The sequence below is a fragment of the Ursus arctos genome, unplaced genomic scaffold, assembly GCF_023065955.2.
Source record: "Ursus arctos isolate Adak ecotype North America unplaced genomic scaffold, UrsArc2.0 scaffold_10, whole genome shotgun sequence".
Classification (NCBI taxonomy): Eukaryota; Metazoa; Chordata; class Mammalia; order Carnivora; family Ursidae; genus Ursus; species Ursus arctos.
Window position 1 is genome coordinate 32,832,882 of NW_026622764.1, and position 24,747 is coordinate 32,857,628.

General features: G+C 35.8%; 1 protein-coding gene across 3 annotated transcripts in view; it reads right to left on the minus strand.

Moving 5' to 3' along the window:
• The window catches only part of PIBF1 (progesterone immunomodulatory binding factor 1), a 198,328-nt gene that overhangs the window by 164,646 nt on the left and 8,935 nt on the right, over positions 1–24,747 (minus strand). For all 3 annotated transcript variants that reach the window (XR_008957897.1, XR_008957898.1, XM_026493397.4), the window contains exons 3-5: positions 23,885–23,985; positions 21,194–21,392; positions 18,729–18,848 (exon numbers count right to left, since the gene is read on the minus strand). Coding sequence is in view for 1 of the 3 variants with exons in the window: in XM_026493397.4 (XP_026349182.2) it covers positions 18,729–18,848; positions 21,194–21,392; positions 23,885–23,985 (420 nt within the window). In the remaining 2 variants the exon portion in view is untranslated. The remainder of the gene's footprint in view (positions 1–18,728; positions 18,849–21,193; positions 21,393–23,884; positions 23,986–24,747) is intronic.

The window sequence follows — 24,747 nt, forward strand, 5'->3', positions numbered from 1 at the left end:
AATAGGCATATTTTAAACAGTCAGCAGCTGTGTAAACCAAAAGGCAATTACTTTAGGTATAATGAATTTCTAAGCATCATTTAAATCTTTTGTCTCTCACACCATGTAAACTGAGAAGAGAGTGGTAACCTATGTGTCAAAATAAATCTTTAATAAATGAGGTGATCGCCTGCCTGTGGGGAGATAGGGCAGCTAAGGAAACTGGAGAAGTGATATAGTGACATTTACCTTCGGTCAATGGTTCAAATCAGAAGCCGTTTACATTGGATAGCACTTTAGTGAACAAGAAAAAATGGCATGGTTAACTATTCTGGGAAACTGAGAATTCACTCCTCAGAATTCTCACAAGTTCCACATTATCTATAATCTAGTCCAATCAACTAAATACAGAAAAGAATAAGAAACCTAATGAACCTTTGATTGCTAGAGACTGGCGTTTAAGTAATAACAGAGTCTGTTCTGCTGCCAAAGACTACACTTTGTTGTTGTTAAGATCCTCAAGAAATATTATTTAAGGGGCACCTGGGTGGCTCAGTCGGTTAAGCATCTGCCTTCAGCTCAGGTCATGATCTCAGGATCCTGGGATTGAGCCCCACATCAGGCTCCCTGCTCAGTAGGGGGATGCTTCTCCCTCTCCCTCTATCCCTCTCCCCCCTCGTGTTTTCTCTTGCTAGTTCTGCTCTCTCTCTCAAATAAATAAATAAATACATAATATTAAAAAAAAGAAATATAATTTAAAATTTTTTTTCCTTCTTCTAAAGTCTTAAAAAAAGACAAAACTGAAGTATTCTAAGTCTACTGTTGGTTAAAAAGAAAACAAGAAAATTTTAATTTTTTGTATTACATGATAATTTTCAATAATACCTATTTCAGTTAATGTGAATTCAAACATAAAAGTTTAACCTTTTCTAAAAGGAAAAATGAAAAAAATTAGAGGAATGAAAAAAAATTTAGAAGAATGAAGAAAGGTAACTTTCATTAAGTGTGATGGATATTAGAGAACCCAGAAATGGACCCACAACTATATGGTCAACTAATCTTCAACAAAGCAGGAAAGAATATCCAATGGAAAAGAGATAGTCTCTTCAACAAATGGTGTTGGAAAAAGTGGACAGCCACATGCAGAAGAATGAAACTAGACCACTTTCTTATACCATACACAAAAATAAATTCAAAATGGATTAAAGACCTAAATGTGAGACAGGAATCCATCAAAATCCTAGAGGAGAGCACAAGTAAGAACCTCTTTGACCTTGGCCACAGCAATTTCTTACTAGACACATCTCCAGAGGCAAGGGAAACAAAAACAAAAACAAACTATTGGGACTTCATCAAGATAAAAAGCTTCTGCACAGCAAAGGAAACAATCAACAAAACGAAAAGGCAACTGAAGGAATGGGAGAAGATATCTGCAAATGATGTACCAGATAAAGGGCTAGTATACAAAATAATAATAATAATAATAATAATAATAATAATAATAAATCCAGTCAAGAAATGGGCAGAAGACACAAACAGACATTTCTCCAAAGAAGACACACAAATGGCCAACAGACATATGAAAAAATGCTCAACATCATTCAACATCAGGGAAATACAAATCAAAACCACAATGAGATACCACTTCACACCAATCAGAATGGCTAAAATTAACAAGTCAGGAAACAACAGATGTTGGTGAGAATGCAGAGAAAGCAGAACGCTCTTACACTGCTGGTGGGAATGCAAACTGGTGCAGCCACTCTGGAAAACAGTATGGAGGTTCCCCAAAAAGTTAAAAATAGAACTACCCTATGACCCAGCAATGGCACTGCTAGGTATTTATCCAAAAGATACAAAAATAATGATTTGAAGGGGCACATGCACCTCAGTGTTTATAGCAGCAATGTCCACAAGAATCAAAATATGGAAAGAGCCCAGATGTTCATCAATGGATGAATGGAAAAAGAAGATGTAGTGTATATATATATATATACAACGAAATATTAGTCATGGAAAAGAACAAAATATTGCCATTTGCAATGACGTGGATGGTACTAGAGTGTATTATGCTAAGTGAAATAAGTCAGTCAGAGGAAGACAAATACCATATGATTTCACTCATGTGTGGAATTTAAGCAACAAACCATGACCACAGAGGGGAAGGGAAGGAAAAATAAAATAAGATAAAAACAGAGAGAGAGAGAGAGAGAGGCATACCATAAGAGACTCTTAACTATGGGGAACAAACTGAGAGTGGCCGGAGGGGAGGTAGGTGGGGGGATGGAGTAACTGGGTGACGGGCATTAAGGGGGGCACTTGATGTAATGAGCACTGGCTGCTATAGGCAACTGATGAATAATTAAATCCTACCCCTGAAACTAATAATATGCCATATGTTAACTAACTGAATTTAAACAAAATCTAAAAAAAAAAAAAGTGTGGTGGACATTAGATTGGGATAAAGAGACATGGGTTCAAATCTGTCTCTGCTCTGAACCGTAGTAGCAAGTCAGTTTCTCTGAATCTTAACTGCCGCCTCTGCAAAGTGAGTACACTAACTCATTCAATGGCTCATGTATTTTTATGTGCCTACTACTGTAGTACATCTTACATTACTATTATTCATAACTACCTCATGGGTCGAGCAGAACCCTCCACTGCTGAACAATATGTTGTGCTGGGAAGCAATTTTTACAGCTTACATTTTATTTAGCAAACTACTGAAACAAATTTGAAATATTGGTCTTTCTGTAGGTATTGACCCAAATACAACTGAACCAAATAAATTTAAATCCAAACATTTTAAATGAGACCAAGTTGCTAAATTATCTTTAAAATCTCAATTATTCGAAGAATTTAAGTTCATCAGTGTAAGAAAATATGGCTCCCCATGCCTTCAAGTGATTTAGATAGGCATTAAAAGTATGAACAAATGTGGAAGAAGGATAAAAGATTAAAGTTGATTCACCCAATTTATAGTCAGGTTCAAACAACTGTTTCAACTCTCCAAGCAAATGAGGAAGTGTGGTGAACAACAAGTGACTTAATGGGAAAAGAATGTCATTTTGTTTTACTGGTAAATTATTCTAATTTGATAGTATTTAAAATATTTTTATGCTTTAAACACACATAAGCACAACTGCATATAAATAAAAGATACATATGTGTATGTCTGTATATAAATACATACTGGAATTACCATACACAGGTTTAAGAGCAGGATTTTTTACAATTTTTGATCTCTTTCCTCCCTCTTTGAAACATCCCATGTAACTCATATTAAGTAATACATATCTTTATTCTTCTCCATATGAATTGATATACTCATGTACACACACAAACGGAAGAAGGGGCTGTTGATCATTCTTTTTCCTGATCAAAAAAGAAAAAAGACTCAGGGCGCCAGGGTGGCTCAGTTAAGCAACTGACTTTTGGTTTCTGCTCAGATAATGATCTCAGGAATGAGATCGAGCCCCATGTCAGGCTCTGTGCTCAGCTCAGAGTCTTCTTGAGATTCTCTCCCTCTCCTTCCCATCTGCCCCTCTCCCACCACATGCATGTGCACACATGCGCCCACGCACACACACATATACACACACACTCTCTCTCTCTCTCTCAAAAAGAAAGTCGTGTTGAATATTTTTGTATCTAGTTTTACTCATTTAGCAATTTACCTTGTGGAAATCCTAAATTAACTGACACTCTCCAATTCATTCTATAAATGCCTGCAAAATATTCCATGGTGTAGCTTGTACCATGGTTTATGCAACTATTTCCCTCCTGTTGTACTGAAAGGAATTTACTTTGTTTCCAGTCCATCCTTTCCCCTTTCAGAGCCTGTTACCAGAAACAGTGCTGCTGTAAACCTTGTACAAATATCCGTATGTACAAGTATTTTACTCGACAGGACAGAGTCTCAGTACTGAGGCTGCTGTGTTGAAGGATGCTTACTTTCCATTTTAAATGATGCTGCTAGATTTCTTTCTTTTTTTTTTTAATTTTATTTATTTATATTGAGAGAGCACAAGCAGAAGGGAGGGGCAGAGGGAGAGGGAGAGGGAGAAGCAGACTCCCTCCTGAGTACAGAGCTTGACTCGGGCTCAATCGTAGGACCCTGAGATCATGATCTGAGCCCAGTGAAGTCAGACACTTAACTGAGACACCAAGGCGCCCTACTAGATTTCTTTCCGAAAGGCTGCAGCAGTTCATTTATCTACCAGCAATGTGTATCTTTTTCCTTAGAAAATCTCTTATTAAATCTTTTCCATTTTTGTCAACCTGAGCTCTCACTGTACTTTAACTGTATTTCCCCAAATGCTAGCTGGTTTGAGCATCTGGCTATTTGGATTTATATTTTTTGTGAAATGCCTATTTATAGTCCTTGCCCATGTTTGTTTGGGGTTGTCTTTTTCCTGTTAACTTGTAAGAGCTTCAAATAGTGCTCGTATTAACTTCTGATCATCTGCACTCCAGTTTTTCCCCCAAATGCATACTTCATATATTGAACTTTGCCTGTGACTTTTTTTTGTCTTTTTCTTTTAAAGCTTTTTATTTCCCTATCTTGGCTGAGATTATCCCAACCTCTAGGACAGCTCTGTCCTATTCAATAGAGCTTCTCTGCAATGATGAAAATGTTCTATGTCTCTACTGTCCAATATGGTAGTCACTAATCACCTGTAACTGTTGAAAAGGAACTGAATTTTCATTAACTTAAATTGAAATAGCCACATGTGACTGTGACTACTATACTGGACAAGTCACTTCCAGAGCTTAGCTACTCACAGTTCAGTCCATGAACCGGCACAGGCCAAGGGGCACTAGCAACATCTGGGAATGAGCTAACCGTGAACAGTCTTAGGGCTTATACCAGAACTACTGTGTCATTTCACTTTAACAAGATCCCCAGGTCATTTGTATTCACATTAAAGTTTGAGAAGCACTGTTAATCATCATGTAAATTAGGGATTATTAAAACTTTTTTGTGCCATGGACCCCACTGGCAATCTGGTGATGCCTGTGAACCCTTTCTGAGACTAATATTTCTAAAAGCAAAAAATTAAATATACAGAATTATGAAAGAAACAAATTATACTGAAATAAAACTACCAAAATATCTTAAAGACTTATGTATGTCCTTCTTTACTAATGCAAGATAAGCTCAGTGAGGGGCCTAATAACTACAGTAAGGTTGAAGAAGTGGTGAGCGCAACTCTAATGTTGACAAGACAGTCACAGGAAATGGCAGTTTTACTGTGGTGTTTGCCTACATCTGTTACTGAAGAAAGTGCTAAATTGTATTTAGAAGTGAAAATAATTTTTTTCCCGTACCACCTAGAGGTATGTTGACCCTAAGAATGTTTTACTGTTCAAGCAATGGTCTAGATTTTCCTCTAAAAATTTTAATCCAATGCAATTGGTATTTATGTACGGTATAAAATGTGAGGACAAACTTTTTTTCTTTAGAGGAATATCCAGGTGTGCTAGGACTCCTACACTAAATAACTCTTCTTTTTCAACTGAATTGAACTACTACTATTGTGGTATATAATTAGATCTAGTTCTACATTCTGTTATATTGATGTTTGTTTCTATGCCAATAACACATTTAGTTGATATATTAATTTTGAAGTATATAGTGGGATTTTGGTTGGACCAGTACCTCAACTTTCCCCACCTCACATCTTTTTTTTTTTAACTCCACATTTCCCTTGGCAATTCTGAGACATTTATTTTTTCATACAGACTACAATAATTCATCCAATCCCAATCCTTGTATGAAACTTCTCTTCACCAAAAAATAAATAACAAAAACCAGAAAAGTAATGGGATCTAAAATATAACTGCATTTGATTAATACATTAATATACAGAAAATTGTTAGTTTTTTTGTCTCCCTCCTAAAATATGGTGCTTCCAAGTTCAACACTAAGATTTTTTAGTTTTCTTCACAGAAGTCCATTACCTTCCTTATGAATAAAATACTTTTCTCCCATGTCCCTCTATAGCAATTAGCGAGCAGTTACTTCTCTAACCCTAGAGAAGTGCTACTGATTATGTATTTATCTTGTATTTAGTCATAATATCAAATTTCTGCATTAATTTTAGCTGTTTTTCAAACATAACAGAAAAAATTTAAAAATCTTTCAAATTTTTGTATGGACACTTTCTTTCTTCTTAGTGTATCTGCTAAGACCCTCCAAGACCATGTTAGTGAATAATGAGCAACCCAGTCTATGTCTGGTTTCTTATTTTAACAGAAAAAGGTCTTATCGTTTTCCCATTTAGGATAAATTTTATTGGTTAACATTTTGTTTGTAATTATTTAAATGTCTTTAATAAGAAGAGTTGCCAAATTTTATTTTATCATCTTTTACTATCTACTGATACAATCATACAGTTTCTCTCCTTCAACTTGCTGATATACTGGATTATCCTTTCTATTCTAGAATATACTTTAATCATAAAGTATTATTCTTTCACTATAATGCTACAATTCATTTTTGAACATTTTAGTTAGAATTTTTGCATGTGTAGTAATAAATAAAAACTGACTTATAGATTTGTTTGGCTTTGCTTTTCCACTATCTTTCTCACAACTTTCCATCTTTTTCAACAGCTTGGTGTAGTTTAATTAACTGTAATCAGCTCTCCTTGTGGAAATCAGCTATGAACCCATCTGGGTAATCTATCTGTGAACCTAATAACTTCATCAGTAGTACATCTTTATTCACTTTATAATACCCTATGGTTATTATTCTATTCAAGCTCTCCACTTCTGCCAATTTTAGTCATCTATACTTTGTTGGGACATTTCACTTTTCTTTCAGTTTTCAAGCTTGTTACGACAGAGTTATATTTCCTTAACAATAATTCCATACTCCTTATTGTTTCTTTTCCTGCTTTCTTAAAATAACTACTGCATGTTTTTATTTTTCATCTTTCTCTTTAGTAAAGGCATTTTAAGGCTATAGACTTTCCTCTGGCATAGATCCAAATGTCTCAAGGATTTTGATACAAAATATTCTCATTTTTATTGCTTTCCTGTTTATTTTTATTTTCTCTTTTATCTAAAAGATATATTTATTAATTTTTCAGTAAGTAAGTTTATTTCCCTCACCTTTTAATCATCTCTAGTTTTACTAAATTATAATAAAAATTAACTATAAAATCTGTACTTAAAAATTTATTATGGGGCATCTGGGTGGCTCAGTCGGTTAAGCATCTGACTCTTGATTTCTGCTCAGGTCATGATCTCAAGCTCTCAGGTCATGAGATCAAGCCCCACATCAGGCTCTGCACTGAGCATGGAGCCTGCTTAAGAGCCTCTCTCTCTCCCTCTCCCTCTGCCAGCCCCACGCCCCCTGCGTGCCCCCCCCCCAAAGACAAAAAAATTACTATTTTACTATGTGGTCAAGTTTAGACATGATTGTTTTGGAAACCTCCCATTGACATATAAAAATATTCTCTGGTTAAAGAACGTTAAACTTTGCATATGGCGACTAAATCAAAATTATTCACTGAATTAATTCTAGTCCTTACTTACTTAATCTATTAAATCCACTCAGTTCTGAAGGAATTAGATTATAAACTCTTCCAGCATCATTACAATTTCATTAAGTTCTTGTTCTTCTAAAAATTTTTTACAATTACTGTTGTTTGATATGTAGAAGTTGGTGACTATATCCGGATATCTCTCATGAATAATATGATGATATACCATCCTGACCACTGGGTTCAGAACTGTATCTCAAACACATGAAGCTGCCACACTAGAATCCTAGGCCATTTATTAAAATTGAGATTCTTAGTTCTGTCTTGGACCAAAAGAACCTATGGAGGTTATCCATAAATCTACATTTTAAGAAGTGCTTATTTACTTTAAATTTAATATAAAGAGACAAAATTATTATTGTTTACTAATGAATTTGTTAGATATTCTAGGATAATTATAGCTGATGAATATAATCATAAACATGTACCTAAAAGATGAATTTAAAACTCACCAGGTAGGATAAAAAAGAAACTTCAGAAAACAGTTTATATCCCTGACATATAAAAACCTGAATAATAAATATGTGTCATACCTCATTTTCATACAGTTAAAATCAACCATATTACTCACATATGAATACCTAAGATGAGCCTCAAGGTAATCTTGCAGAATTTTTCTCAACAAAAGTAACTATGTTTCTGAACAAGGAAGTTATCTTAAACAAAACACTCTTCTTGCTTCCTAGTTACCAAAGTTCTCATAAGAAAAAAAGATTTCACCATTTCCTCATGAAACTTTATAGCTTCATTAAGGGCAAACTCATCAATGCCCTACATAGTACTGTTAACATTGTTTTTCTTTTGAAATGAAAGAAACATACTGATATAATTCTACAATAGCAAAAAGCTGCATGCAGTTTAGCTACATACATTAGACCAAAATTCTGACCTGCTATAAAGAGATTTCATAAGTAGAATATAAAAGGACAGTACATATGAAAACACTAAGTACTATACATAAGCTTATGCTCATAATATAGTTCAAAATATGCTAAAATTGGACTAATTATTGACACATAAACAAACTCTAAACTCGGAGAAGATAAGGCCTATTTTCCAATGTTAGTATCTAGATATTGTTTCCAAATTTAGCTGTAGATGTGGGAAAAAATTATGAAAAAAGATCTCAGAAATCCACTAAAACTGGCACATCAGAAGAGACTTCTTTTTTAAAGATCAAAAATCACTTTCTACTAAATTTCTAAAATAGTTTTCACATCGTATCTGCCATGAATCAGATTATGTAAATAAAAACAGAGTTAAATGCATCCTTATGGGGCTTTAACATCTCTGAATATTTTTGTTAGGTATAATTATGAAATCAGTGTAATAATTGAGATACCCTTGACCTGAAGAATACAGGTTATGCCAGAGAAGTTTTTTATAATTCTTTCTTCCAGTTATAAAACTGAATCTTATTAGGAAAAATAGTATTTGATTGGTTTTAGGCAGTGGATATGAAGTAAGGAATATAAATGAAAATAAGGTAACAACGTTAACACTTTGGCCTTTAGGTCAAAAAGGACAAGATTTTCTGAGTAGACCAAAACTGGTTAAAGAACTAGATGGATATATGCTGCCACCAAGTGGTGAAAAAAAAAATTAAGATCCTTTTGGAAAATACTAACTCAATCTAGGAAAGTCTTATTACTCAAGTAGAAAATGTCTTCTGAGCTGTCAGTCTCAAACTCCGAGACATAACTAACAAATATCTTAGTATCTCTTAGTAAACCACAATGGAATTGTCATTATTGCTGTCATTTTTGGAACATCTATATTTGTTGGCTGCCATTTCCTTTTTTAAGTTTCTATTAGTTCACTACTTGTTCGATGACATAGTACTTTCTTGTATTTGTCTCGAATTTATACTCTTGCCAACTCGATCTTCATCTGTATTGTAATTTTATAAACTTCAATCACATCTTTTCCTAGCTGTTGGTGTTTATTCGACACATCCTAGTTTTTATATATCTTCAGAGCGTAAACTCAGCTCCCTGATTACCCGATTTTAGTTTCTAAGCTCCAAACGCTATGGCTTCATCAGGAATTCAATAATTATTACTAAGTAAGAAGTACAAACAACCAAAGTTACAGTGTTCAAAACTGCACATTTTGGGGCTCCTGGGTGGCTCAGATGGTTGAGTGTCTGCCTTTGGCTCGGGTCATGATCTCCAGGTCCTGGGATTGAGCCCCATGTCAGGGTCCCAGCTCAGCTGAGAGTCTGCTTCTCCCTCTCCCTCTGCCTCTTCCCCTGCTTGTGCTCTGTCTCTCTCTCTCTCAAATGAATAAATAAAATCTTAAAAAACAACTGTACATTTTGTCCAAGGTCCAGTAATATGTTTTATTTTGCTTCTAATATTTTTCTTAATATTTTAATAATGCCTGACATGTCACCATCCATGTCAGCACGAAGCCAAATAAGTTGGAAAAAAAGAGTCTCCCATGGAGCTAAGACCCTTTTTAAAAGAAGTAAGGGGATCTCAAAGTCAAATATTCTATATGCATAGACTAGGTTTTCTCTTTCTTCACTTATGCTTAAAATAAAATTGTAAGGTGGCTCTGCTTCTGGTAATGGCTCTGTAAGTTCCCATCTGTCCAATTCTACTGAAAAACAACTGTAAATTCTGGACAAAATATAAAACAACTACTTGAAGGTGCATGAAAGTGACCCAAGTCAGGCAGATTCTGGAGGGGAGTCCATCTGCTGCACAAGGAAGAAGGGAGCAGCACTGGATGAGTCTCCCGATCTTATCTGATTTTTTTTTTTTATGCCTTTTAGCTTGAGGGTAGGCCTACTCTGTGCCAAGTTGGATGTAAAAAGGTGCAACAGAAAATCCTTCGTCTTTTTAGCTTGAAGAACCAGAAGACAGAGTTTGGGCCAACTCAGATGTTCTAATGAAAGAAGAGAATTCCAGACGACCAAAGAAGGGAACCTTGAATTCTATGGATAATCTCTGCCAAATCTCTGGCTGACCTCTAAACAACATATGTGTAGGAGAGCCCCAAGAAGCCATATACTAATGCCAAAAAACTGAACTGAAATTTGCGATGCTGGCCAAGAGACAGAATATGCACTTTGAGTACAATCAAGTTAATTTCCTGCTAAAGCAAAAACAATGGCACTGTCTAGAGGAACATAAAACTAGTCTCTGCAACATAACAGTCACAATGTTATGATCTAAGTTTACTCAATGTTTTAAATAAACAACTTAAAATTACTTGACTTCTGAAAAAAAACAGGAAAACGTGACCCATTTTTAAAAGACAACTAACAGAGGTCAACTATGAGGTGACCCAGATTTTGGAATTAGCAACAAGGCTTTAAAGCAGTGATTTAACTATTCTCAACGGTGTAAAGAAAAATAAGCTCACAATGAATACACAAATAGCAGAGAAATAAAAACTGCAATAAACTGAAAGGAAATCTAGAAGTGAAAAATTCCACTTTTACTTTTTAAAATTAATTTATTTGAGAAAGAGAGCACATGTGCACATAGAAGTTGGGGGGAGGGGTAGAGGGAGAGAGAATCCCAAGCGGACTCCCCCCAGAGCCCAACTAGGGGCTCAATCTCATGACCCTGAAATCACGACCTGAGCCGAAATCAAGAGTCTGACACTTAAATGCCTGAGCCACCCAGGCACCTTGAAAAATTCCACTTTTAAACATTTACCAAAGAGAAAAGGAAACATGCCCACACAAAAGCCCATATCCAAAGTATGTAGCAGCTTTATTTATAATGTCTCCAAGGTGGAAATAACTCAAATGCCTATCAACTGGTTAATGAATATATCCATACAGTGGAATATTACTCAGCAACAAAAAGGAACAAACTATTGATACATGGAAAAAACGGTTTGGCAATTTCTCATAAAACTAAGCATAACTGGTGATTGGATGGATAGATATGTGATTAGGACAAGTATAATAAAATGTTAATGGCAAAATTAGATGACGGATACACTGGTGTTCACTGTAAAATTCTCTGAAGTTATCTATGCTTGAAAAGTTTTATAATAAAATAGAAATACATTATATTCTCTAGGGCTGGTAACGAATTTTGAATGTGCTAATTTTGGGAATATAAGCTAAGAGGTTATAAAAAAGGAAACACATAGGTTATAATCAGTCCTCTTATCTTCTGAGATCATCCTCCGATTTGTCTTAATAGTTTTACTAAGAAAAATTTCACTGTCTTCAAACTTGAGATTCTCCTCTGGGCGTCCTTTCTAATATAACACGTTTTTTCTTTTCTTTGTTTAAGGAGTAAGGGTTTTTTTTTGTTTGTTTGTTTGTTTTTAAGATTTTATTTATTTATTTATTTTAGAGAGAGAGAATTTCAAACAAACTCTGTGCTGAGTGCGGAGCCCAAGGTGGTGCCTGACCCCATAACCCTGAGATCATGACCTGAGCCGAAATCAAGAGTCTGAAACTCAAGAGACTGAACCACCTACGCTAATATGATGTTTTAAAAGGTTAAGTACTGAGAGGCACTTGGGTGGCAGAGTTGGTTAACCATTCAACTCTGAGTTTTGGTTCAGGTCATGATCTCAGGGTCATGAGACTGAACCCCACGCCAGGCTCTGTGCTCAGTGAGGGAGTTTGCTTGGGATTCTTTTCCCTTCCTTCTCCCTCCCTCTCTGCCTCCCCCCCTTGCATGAGCACTCTCTCTCTCTAAAATAATTATATAAATAAAATCTTGAAATGTTAAGTATTGAATAAGATTGGACTCAATAGTTATCTCTGGACAATACTTCTATTTTCATTTTCAAAAAGTTTCTTTTATTCCTACTTTCTGGCTTTCATCTTTCAAACACTGAAGAGAAAGCAATTCTCCAAGAGCTCATGATAATAATTCTTAAGAAGTCTGTCAAAATTTTTAAAACTAAAATTTAGAAGTCTGTGAGTGGCTTTCTGGAAGTCTACATATTCCATTCCCAATTCCTCTTTATACACATGTACAGTTATCACTCAAGTGAAATACTGTAATAGTTTGCTTGCTTATATTCATTTATAAAATTTTTGTTTTGACCTTCTCCTATAGGCTTACACTTGCATAAGTATTCAGTATCCTAATCGTCATGCATTCTACAAGCTCCGTAAGAACAGAAGTGCGGTTGATCAGTTTGTAGTTATCGAGATCCTTAGTTTCTAAGGACAAGGAGACTATTTACCATCTCTCAAGCAATTAAACCTACTCTAACTTCTCTATTTGGATAGTAAGATTACACATTTGCTGCACTGTGAAATGCATCCTTGAGGTCCTTTAAAATTCTTGGGTGAATACCACCTAGAAAGGTTTTTTTTCAAAGTTACATTTTATTCCTCTTTAAAATTACATAGCATTGTGTATAAGACCCATGTTACCTCCCTTAAAATATCCAATCCTAAATATATATGTAATATATAAAGACTAAGATGTTTGCTGAATTACTATATGAACATATCATTCAAATAGTATAAAAGACCTGAATCATGACTTACTGAAAACCAGGCACTTCATAGTGATTGCAGTCGTTAACACCATGACCTTGTCCCAAGGCTTACTGTGGCATTGTATCTTACTGCTTATTGAATGAAGTAACACTTCCTTTCTTTTGTCAAATTTAGGAGAGCTTAGAATCAATGGACACTATCTTTCACTGGATAAATTTTCAACGTGTCCACTAAAAAACAAAATATTTATTCCCCTCAGGAAGGAATCCAAGTTTTTTCTCACAATAGTCCAAAAGAATATTTAGATTTTTGGATTGAGACCTAAATTAATGATGCCATTAGGAAAGTTAAAAAAAAAAATCGCTACTCTATTTTTTGAGTTTCTCACTGCCTGCCTCTGGTCATCAACAATAAATACTCTACATGTACCACACACAATGAAGAAAGAAATATGAAATGCCACTGGGTAAAAAGCACCAAAATGAGAACATTTCAAGTAACAGAACCAAAAACAGAAATCTACACTGAAAAACAATTTCATTTAGTGCTTTAAATATACTAGGTGCACGTGAATACTTAAAAAAGTCCTAGAGACAATGACTCTCACTGATAACAAGTGAACTCTAGTAACCTGGCAACCTCTATTACCTCTTCAACCCACCTTCTCATTCAATAATTTTTTCGATCAACTTCCTTTTTATAAACCTTCCTTTGATGATCATAATGTTCTATACCTTCTTATATGTGGTTACATCACATTCTTCTGTTGTTTTTTAAACTGAGTCCTGCCTTTTAGTGAAAAGATCATATAAAATTAAACTCAAGCCATCAAGAGATAAATGATCTCACTTACTGATTAAATTATTATTATTTTAAAAGCCATTATGTGCGATATGAAGATAAAGTTCTTTAAAACTCACCGGGAGTAATTAAGTCAACAAACACCTCTGTGTTCTAATACTTTCCCTCAAATATGTAATTACAGAAGCCTATATTACTGGCTATGCCCCAAACACAGGTGACTCTTTTTATCATATGGATCACACTGATGTGGTAAGCCTTGAACAAGTATACCCTGGTAGCCAACAGCACAGTTTACACTGCTGGTTAGCAATTAGATGAATGTCTCTCTACTGTTCTTGACAATGAAAAAATTTCTGTGGTTTATAATGTAATTTTATGTATATTAGTTGTGATTTCTCTCACCTTAAAAACAAAACAAACCCTGGGGTTTGACTCCTATTTTTCTTTCATTTTCTCCATCTAATTCACCAGGAAATCCTAATGGCTCTACTTTTAAAACATATCCAGGATCCAACCAGTTCATAGCACTTACACTGCCATCACCCTGATCTGAAGCAATATCACCTCTCATCTAGATTACTACAACAGTCTCATAACAAGTTCCTCTGCTTCCATCCTTATAGCTCTATAACTTATTCCAGCAAAAAAAAAAAAAAAAACCAAAACCAAAAAAACAAAAACAAAAACACTTTCTGGGACATTAACAAAGTTCTTTAACACTCTTTGAGGGTCTATTATGTACCAGCCAGAATAATCCTTTTACAATACATCAGATCATGTCACATCTCTTCCCAAAATCTTACAATACTTCCTTCACTTAGGATTAAAATCAAAGTCCTTACGGTGACTTCAACAAACCTATTACCTTTCTGATCTTACCTAACTATTCTCTCCCTTCAATCATTCCGGTCATACCGGCTTTCTCATTGCTTCACAAACATCAAGACACCCTCTTGCCTTTGCATTGACTGTTCCCTCTGCCTGGAAGTTCTTCCTTGAGAACTTTGTTGTCTCCCTAACCTCCAAATCTTTGTAAACCTCTAACCTCCTCAGTGAGGCCTACTGGCTAATCCTATACAATTCTGAATATGATTTCTTCCCTGCTCTCCATACGGCACTGATACTTTTTCTTTTATCCTTCACAGTTATCACCTTCTTCCTCTATGATTTGCTTATTTGTAATGTTTACTATTTGTTTCCCCGTACTTTTTTTTTTAAGATTTATTTGTTCTAGAGAGAGAGAAAGAGTGTGTGTGCACGAGTGTGGGGGAGGGACAGAGGGAGAGGGAATCCTCAAGCAGACTCTCCGCTGAGTGTGGAGCCCAACTCAGGGCTCAATCCCAGGACCCTGTGATCATGGCCTGAGCCAAAATCCAGAGTCGGACACCTAAATGACTGAGCTACCCAAGTGCCTCTCCTTGTACTCTTTTAAAAATATAAACTCCATGAGGCCAGAGATCATTGTTTTGTTTGCTGTAGTATCCCAAGCACCTAGAACAATGGCTGCCATATAACAGATGTACAACAAATATTTACTGAATGAATTTCATTCTCATAATAATGACCGTATGGAAGGAAGGTGTTATATATTCTCAACCTATTTTGTAGATGGAGAAGTTGTAAGCCTAGGGGCAGAGAGAGTAAAGTTTTTTATCCAATATCATTATGCCATTGCCAAGATGCAGAGATAAAACTTGAACTAGTATCTGTGAATTTTCCAAATACTAGAGTAGTAAATAACAAACCATTTCAAAAAATAAATCCCCCCACACAAAAATCCTCACAGTACACAGTTAAGCAAAATTTCTTTTAATATTAAATATATTTATTGTTCACTATATCCTTATAAGAAAGTCTTTTAACTTAAAAATATTCAGTTGATTTCTCCTAGTGTTGGGCAAGTTGACCTGTATTAGCCCTTGACAGACCAGAGGAATCAAACTTTATGGGTGACTTTAATATAAAAGTAATTCTATTCTGTCTAAATCATATTCTCTGAATTTCTATGACCTTTTATTAAGCAGATAACACACTGCTTAATTTCTTTTTTCCTGATTATTATTCAATTCTCTGTTTATATTATTATTAAATTTATGAAAAGGTTTAAGTCAGAGAATTATATTTTCAGCTGACAGGTGATAAACCTTTAAGAAACAAACTTGCACATGGAAGGATTCTGTGATGGTTAATTTCTTTTTTTCTCAAGATTTATTTATTTGAGAGAGAGAGACAGAGAGAGAGTGCACACATGCAGGTGAGCTGGGGGAGGGACAGATGGAGAGGGGAAGGGAGAGCAGCAGATTCTCTGCTGAGCACGGAGCCCAAGGTGGGCCTCAATCTCACGACCCTGAGATCATGACCTGAACCAAAATCAAGTGTCAGATGCTTAACCAAAACTGAGCCAGCCACCCAGGTGCCCCTGTGCTGATTAACTTCATGTGTCAATTGGCTAGGCCACAATACTCAAATATTTGGTCAAATACTATTTTATTTTTATTTTGGTCAAACATTATTTTAGATCTTTCTCTGTAAAGGTATTTTTTAGACGAGATTAACATTTTTTAAAAAGTTTTGGGAATTTTTTTAAATTTATTTATTTGAAAGAGAGAGAGAGAGAGCACAATCAGTGGGGAGGGGCAGAGGGAGAGGGAGAAGCAGACTCCCCACTGAGGAGGGAGCCCAACATGGCCCTCAATTCCAGCACCCTGGAATCATGACAAGAATGGAAGGCAGATGCTTAACTAACTGAGCCACACAGGCACTCCGGAGATTAACATTTAATACAAAAAAGGGGGGGAGGGGCAAACCATAAGACACAATTATTAATGATAGAAAATAAACTGAGGGCTGCTGGAGGGGAGATGGGTGGGGAATGGGCATTAAGGAGGGAATCTGTGATGAGCACTGGGTGTCATACGTAAGTGATGAATCACTAAATTCTACTCCTGAAACCAGTATTACAGTACATGTTAACTAACCAGAAATAAAAACTTGAAACAAATGAAAAAACAAGTAACATTAAATCAGTAGTCTTTGAGTAAAGCCAATTACCCTCAATAATGTGAGGGTCACATCTAATCAGCTGAAAGCCATAACAGACCAAAGACTGTCCTCCTCTGAGCAAGAAGAATTCTGTCAGCAGACTGTCTTTGTACTTCAATGGCCACTCTCCCCTGAATCTCCAGCCTGCCAGCCTACCCCATCAGATTTTGGACTCATCAAGCCTCTACAATCATGTGAGCCAATTCCTTAAAACAAATCTCAATCAAGCTCTCTCTCTCTCTCTCTCTCTCTCTCCAGATATCCTATTGGTTCTATTTCTCTGAAGAATCCTAAAACAGGTTTACAAACAAAACTGTTTCTTTGTTCAAGAGTTATTAGTTCATTAAAAACACTCAGGAACCCAATGAGTCAAACCAGTATTAATTATCTATGTTTTCCTATCAATAAAATACTAAAAGTGTTATAAGCAAGGTTGAAACAAAAAACAAGAATCTGGGATACAATGCCATTACTGACCCTTGAGAGTGGAGAGATTTGCTTTACCGCACAGTAAAACCGTATCACATACTAATGATAATTCTAGAGTTGCAAAAGTTATTTTCTCTTTGGCCCAAGGAATCTTTTGTTCAAGAAAACCAGTCTTAGAGTCCCGAACTGTTAAAGTCATTAAAAAAGAGAGAGTTTGATATAAACAAGGTTAGAAAACTTTTCCAGCCCTCCTAAAAAATAAGATGTCCTTGAGGGAAGCTGAGGTACTATGAGGTGCTACAGAACCATGTCTGAAAACTCATTTAATCGCCTCGTCCCCAATTAACCCAATGAACCCTGTGCTGCCACGACTACTACCATCCTGGGCATTTTGCAGAAAGAGATTAAATGATTTGGCCAACGCTACAAAATTAGCTACTAGCCATGCTGAGGCTTTCTAACTTTGTCCTTTATTTTTTTTGCAAATTTTATAAAAATTAAAAGCTACCTTTCTAAAATATGCAAAACACTTTACCTGCACAATGTGGCAGGTTAGCAGAAGAAACAAAAACCCACAACAGAACCTTGTAGTAGGATTCATCTGCCTCTCTGGCATCACTCCTGCTGACTTCATCACTCCTATGAGGAGAGGAAGGAAGATGAGCCCTTATTTACCTGTAATATTGGTTCTGTATTAATGACCCAAATAGATTTTGTCCAGCACTAACAGAGCAGCAAATTAGGGCACTGAAATGTAAATTAAATTATAATTATTTATTTCTGGATAGTAGATCTTTGGTAAAAGCTGCCCTTGAAATAGGACATAAAAATATTTATATGCAACTTTGCTAAAAATGACATTTTTACTTTGAAACAGAAACACAAGCAATTCAATGAAATGAATGGACAAACGGGATTATTTCCTCCATTTGACAGAGCAGGAGATGTTAAATGAGTTATTCAATATCATACAGAAAAATGAGAATGTCAAGACATCATCTAAGATTCTGAGTCTAATCTGTTAAGAGTTTGAACTCTAGAAGGCCAGACACTCCCTCTTTTGAGTTTAGTGCTGCCAGCACGTGGCACAGCAACAAGCTCATCACTGGGGCTGATGCTTACATCCGCGCTCGTGCCCCAAACAAACATGAGGAGAACTAATGTACTTCATGAAGAGGCAAAATGATAAATGGATGGCAGCTCCCTTTCCTATCCCAAACAAGGCTACTCTGTAATGAAGAACCAAGAATGAGTTACAACAAAATGTTCAACCATGGATAACAGGCCAATATCACAGCCTCACCCTGTCGATCTTTAAGATGACTATTTCCAATTTAACCCTCGCACTGCCTGAATAATTGTGTAGTCAGCATCCCCCAGTCCCATTTTTCTATCATTGACTTTTATATTCCTGCTCACAAATCTTGAGGAACCCCCCAGAAAAAAACACGGAGCTTCTTCCCACCAGCGATCAGAATCATACAAACCTCTGTCAGTTGTTTCAGCTGGGCTTTGTTTTCACTTAGTTCTTCTGATAGGTCATTCTTTTTCACTTGCAGTTCACAGATTTCCTTTCTTAATGGATTCACTAGTTCATAGAACCGAATCTTTAAAAGCAAAAATCAAATTAAAAAGCAGTTTTAGAATACAAGTTACAATTAAAATTTACTAATTTATAGTACCCTCAATTATGAGTAATAAAAATATGAAGGTAAGAAAAGGAAAGCGTTGTTTTGCATTATACGCCTGTATAGTCAAATTTTGCTTGTACAGTTATTAACTGACCCTGACCACTAACACTTTATTAAGGCTTAATGTTCAATTAAGTTTCCTCAAGGCCCAGATTATCGATAATTCTCCAGCCTGACACAGTCTCTTTCTTCCCCTCTATCTATACTCCATTTACTACTTACTCCCCATTTCCCACTACTGCTCATTCCACCCCATCTGCTTGTAATTTCCTGAGCACATTAAGTGCTTGAGTTTTGCTCCTTTTTCCTCTGACAGAAGAATTCTTCCCACTCACAGCTCATGCTTTCACTCCCTTCAGGTCTCTGATCAATGTCACCCTATCGGTAAAGCCCTAATTCCTCTCATCTGATTTAAAATAGCACCCCCACTTGAGGGCAGTTCCTAGTCTCACTCCTGCTCTTTTCTCCACAGCATTTATGACAAACATTCTGCATATTACTTTTAAATTACTGTCTGTGTTGCTCCACCCGAATGTAAGCTCATGAAGGCAGGAATTTTTGCCTGGTTTATACATTGCTCTATCTCTTTTGCCTGAACACGTGATAAGCCTACACCCTAAGCTCTTGGTGAAGCTCTACTGGTACCACTGCCGAGTCAGGGAAAATCAGGATGAATCAGGAGGGATCTTTCATATCACTACTTCCACTCAGTTCAGACCTCTCTTCTTACTCATAATTCTCTCAGAGGAATCTGTCTGCCCTAATCTAGTAAAGTGTTCCATCTGACAAATTCCTATAAAATTAAGAAGCCATGAACAAATCAGGAGAGGGTAATTACGCCTATTTATTATATGGGCATGTAATCTGCAATTCCTTAATATGTTGCTGAATTGAGAGAGTACCACGTCTGGTACGAGGCTAGTCCTCAACACAGTGAATTTGTGTATGACTAACTAGTGTGGATAGTACCGTCTGTGAAAACAAGATAACAAAGAACATTAACAAACCAGAGAACAAAAATATGTATAACTGCCACTTGTGGGATACTTGATACCTACTATGGATAAAGTCACCATGACAGCACATGAGAGATTTGATTAGTCTTGGACAGTACACTTCAGACAGAAAAAATATATTTGAGCTATTTAAATAAAAAAATAGGCAAAAAGAAACACTTTGTTTTATAAGAGATCAGTAATCCAGAAACCTTACGCAAATGAAAACCAAGAGTAGCAACCACCACTCCTGCAAAAATAACAGATATATTTACTATATGTTTACTATGTTCTACGCACTATGCTAAGCATTTCACATACATATTCAGTTAATTTTCAAGATTACCTCAATAGAAAGGCACTATTACTATTATCAATCCTTTTACATATGAAAAAGTTCAAGCCTCTAAGGGCGAAATGACATCTATACATCACAAACCAGCAGTTCTGAAAGTGTGGTTTGGGAACCCCTGGTAACCACCCTGTCACTCTGAGACCCTTTCAGGAAATTCCTAAGATAAAACTATTTTCCTAATAATACTAAGATTTTTTTGCCTGTTTTACTCTCATTCTCTTACGTCTGTTCAGTGGTGTTTGCCAGTGGCTACCTGATGTGTGATGAGATCATCGCCTTCAAGGCTAATGAAATATGTGCTTATGTATTCCTGCGTTTTAAAAATGTCTCAGTGTTAATTTACCAATATGGCAAATACTAATAGATCTAGCCCATATAAACAAAAGCGCCTTGGGGTCCTCAGTAATTTTCCAAACGTAAAGGGATGCTGACATCAAAAAATTTGAGACTAAGGCCATAGATGAATCCTGTGTGTAGATTTGTATAACCAACACCGCAACAGATCCTGAACTAGACCACAAAGATCTCCTTCATCTTACCCCTTTACGATCACACCAACTCCTTTCTCCTCTACCATCCCTACCCCCTGGCAACCACTTATCTGTTATCTCTGTAATTTTTCATTTCGAAAACATTGTAAATCACCAGTTTATGATAAAATGATTCATTTCTACGGACTATGTAACCATTAACTTCATAGCCCTATTTTTTGCTCAACTTTGGAGATCAATGGTCAAGACCCTTTAAAATTTGGTGATTTGAACACCATTCACCATTTCCAGATGAGGGCCATAAAATGATAAAATAATTTATTAATTGGGTACTTGGAAGGTTATGGCTATTACATGATTAACAAAATCTAATCTGAAAATATATGCAGTTTTTTTTTTTAAATGATGCAACACACTTACAGATACATATTCAGGAATGGAAAGCTGATCTTCAGGAAAACCTTTTAGTTTCATATACTGTTCTTCTGTCAACTCAAAGTCACGCAGGTTTCGACGAATATCTCCTGCCTTCTCTCTCAGCTGAGTATTTGTCTCTTCTAGTTGTTTCTGTCTCAATAAAATAGTTTCCATTTCTTGTTTCATTAGTTCTTGGTATTTTCTACATTAGGAAAGAATTTATGGCAAGCTTAAAAAAATCTTTGAGATTTAATTTTCTCACAGTTACCTTTTATAGTAACATAAAAACAGGAAATGAGAAGCTCTCTAGTGTTTTTGGCTCCAGTTAAATGCTTATTTAAGCAGTTAAACACAAAATGACAATTCTATACTCATTACTAAATGTGCAGCCACATAAATTGTTAAATAGAAAACTGATATCTTAAAGAATAATTTTTAAAACTCAAATTATAAAATTATACATTTCCTCTGCTTAAGATATAAGTTTTATACATTTGTTTTGGACCCTACTCATCAAAATAATTTTCATTTCTATCTATCTTTAAGGAAGAATTGCTTGAAGATGGCAACGCTCGACCACTGTAAAGTATTCATTCAACCAATGAGGTGATGAAAGGAGTAATCTGTACATAATCATTCTCAAAAAATACATGGAGCATTAGTTTTCTATTCGAAGATTTTTGAGTAGGAAGGGACAACTGATTCTTTCCCCTTCCTTCTGTATCACACCCATCAACATACAAACATGCTGTTACTTCTCCTATCTTAAAAAAAAAAAAAACAGTGACCCTATTTCACTGTCCCCTTTGTTTGCTCCTCCATAGAGCAAAATTTAAAAATTTTCTATACTCACCATCTGATGTCCTTTCTCTTAAACCCATGCGAATTAGGTTTTTATCCTTCCTACTGAAATCTTAAGGTTGCCAATGACATCTAGATTGCTAATGATCAATTCTCAGTTCTTTTCATCTGTGACCCAATCATTACTTGACACAACTGATCTCTCCTTCCTTTAACACACTTTCTTCACCTGGCTTCCAAGTCACTCTGCTCTTGACATTTTTCTCCCATCTTTCCAGTGGTGTTTTCTCAGTCTCCTTTTCTGGTTTGTCTTAATGTTAGGAGTACTTGGTCCACTTCTCTCTCTGTATTTACTACCTTGGGGAATTCATCCAGTCTTAGGACTTAAATATGTACTGTCTATATCCTAATGACTCTCAGATTTATATCTCTAGACCAAACTCTTCCAATACCTACACATGGATTTCTAATAAGACAACTCTAACTGAACATGTCCCAAACTGAACTCTAGCTCTTTACTCACAAACCTCTTCCACTGTGCTTTCCCTATCTTAGTTGACAGCAACTCCACCCTTTCATTTACTCGAACCAAAAATTTGCCACCATCCTTGATTCCTTTTTTCCTCTTGAACCCCACATGCAACTCATTAGGACATCAGCTCAACCTTCAAAATATATTCAAAATCCAACAATCACTTTTTACTACCAAGAGCATTATTGCAATGGCCTATCAACTGCCCTCTTAGCATCATTTAATCTGAAAATGCCTCCAAGAATTGGAGTAGAAGCAGCCCAACCACTGAATGCAGTGGTTCAAAAGTACTGTCCCTAGACCAGAGGCATAAGCATCACCTGAGAACTTGGTAGGAATACAGATTCTCAGCGCTCACCCCAAATCAGAATATCAGAGGGTGGGACCCAACAATCCTTTTTAACAAGACCTCCAGATGGTTCTGATACATACTAAAGTTTCAGAACCAATGATCTAATGTTATAGTGCTTGGTAACTGGTCAGATAATTTTTTTAAGTATCAATTAAATAGTAAAATCTGACAAAGAGAAAAGATGAGCACTTTACTTCTAATTAACTATGGAAAGAAGCAGTCACTTGCCAAATTTTCTACATAGGGTTCAGATTTTTTAAATACAAAGGTATGCTTTATTTTTGTGTGAATCATTATTCATGATTGCCAAGTTCAGTTTCTTCACCTTAAAAGACACTTGGGAAGAAATCTGAGAGGATGTTTTTTATGGACTTGATTTTTGCTCCCAACTTTTAAATCTGTCTTGCTTTCACTTAATTTGATGACGGTTTTTTTTCTAACCACTCACTTTCATTAAATTGTTTCCAAGAATTCGTTATAGTTTTCATAGAAGCAGCACATCTTTTTTCCACTCATATTTCATTGTTTAAATAATTTTTAATTATGTAAGTATAGTAAGGACAACTGTCATAGGTATATTTGAGAGTAAACACAATGGACTCTTTCTAAGTACACAACTGAGCTGGGAGAAAGAATGCAGGCAAAATAGAAGATAGTTTAAATCTGCAGAGTTAGATGGGCCATGAGAATTAGTTTTTTTTTACAAATCAAATGAAGAAAGGTTAATCCAGACAATAGGTTAAGTGGTGGTGAGTTTAGAGAATTTCCATTGTCATTTACGGATCACTTACACCAGCAATGTTTGTTGAATGAATGCTGATTTTGACATTTTTTTATTTTGTGTATTGTATCAAGTAACCTACTTTTTTTGTTGGTTTGGATGTAAAAATTATTACCATCGCTGACTTAAAATTGCTCTATTTTAGCTTACAACTGCATGCATAAACAGGTAATGAAATTACTTTTAATGGCTAAATAGGTATGACTGTTTTTTTAAAAACTTTCTTACCTGGCATCCTTTTGTTGAAAAGTCAATTGATTGTCTAATCTCAATGTCAGTAGCTGCTTCTGGTGAAGAGCATCATTAAGTTTCTCCTCCAATTCTTCAATCTTAATAAAGAGAAAGAGGTAAGTTATATGGTCAACTTTCAAATTTACCACTACAAAATGTCTGAAAAATACAAAATGTTAAAAAAAAAAGCACTTAAAAGAAACAGGCTAAAAAAGGGATAGGGGTTCCTCTGCAATGGTTATATTAACAAATTGCAGTCTGTTTCTACAAATGCTTGAAACTGCTGCCACATACATGGGTTTTTCGCCAGGCTGTCATTAAGACTACTTTTCCCCCTTAACCCACTGTCACTGAGAAGGCCGTGAACAACTGGGATTTTATTTTGGTGCCTCGCCCAGGTAATTATTTCCTTGCTAGACTCTGCATGTGCCCTCTTGATCGATGTATCTCCAAATAAATACTTCGTGAGTGATGTCACAAATGTCCAAAAGAAAACTAGCCCTCAGGGCGTCCGTTCTTTGCATCTCCCTAGTCTCCAACGCAAAAAACACCTAAGCCACAGCTGATGTCTACCTCTCCCTCACAGCTTATTCGGATCAGACACCATTTTGTTGCTGTTCTTCTTGTTAAGTTCACTTCATAAACAGCTGTCAAAACTGCTCCATCCTCTTTGATGTCCACTGACAAGGCTTCAGTTAGACCCCTATCACCTCTCACTGGGAGTGCTTCCTTGGGTCCAGTTTTGTCAACCGCCAAATTTATCTTCCTTTTAAAAAATATTATCAAAAATTTATTTCCCCAGTTTTAAGTCCTTCAGAGGACCTTCACTGCTTTCTTCAAACTTCATGGCATGATGTCCC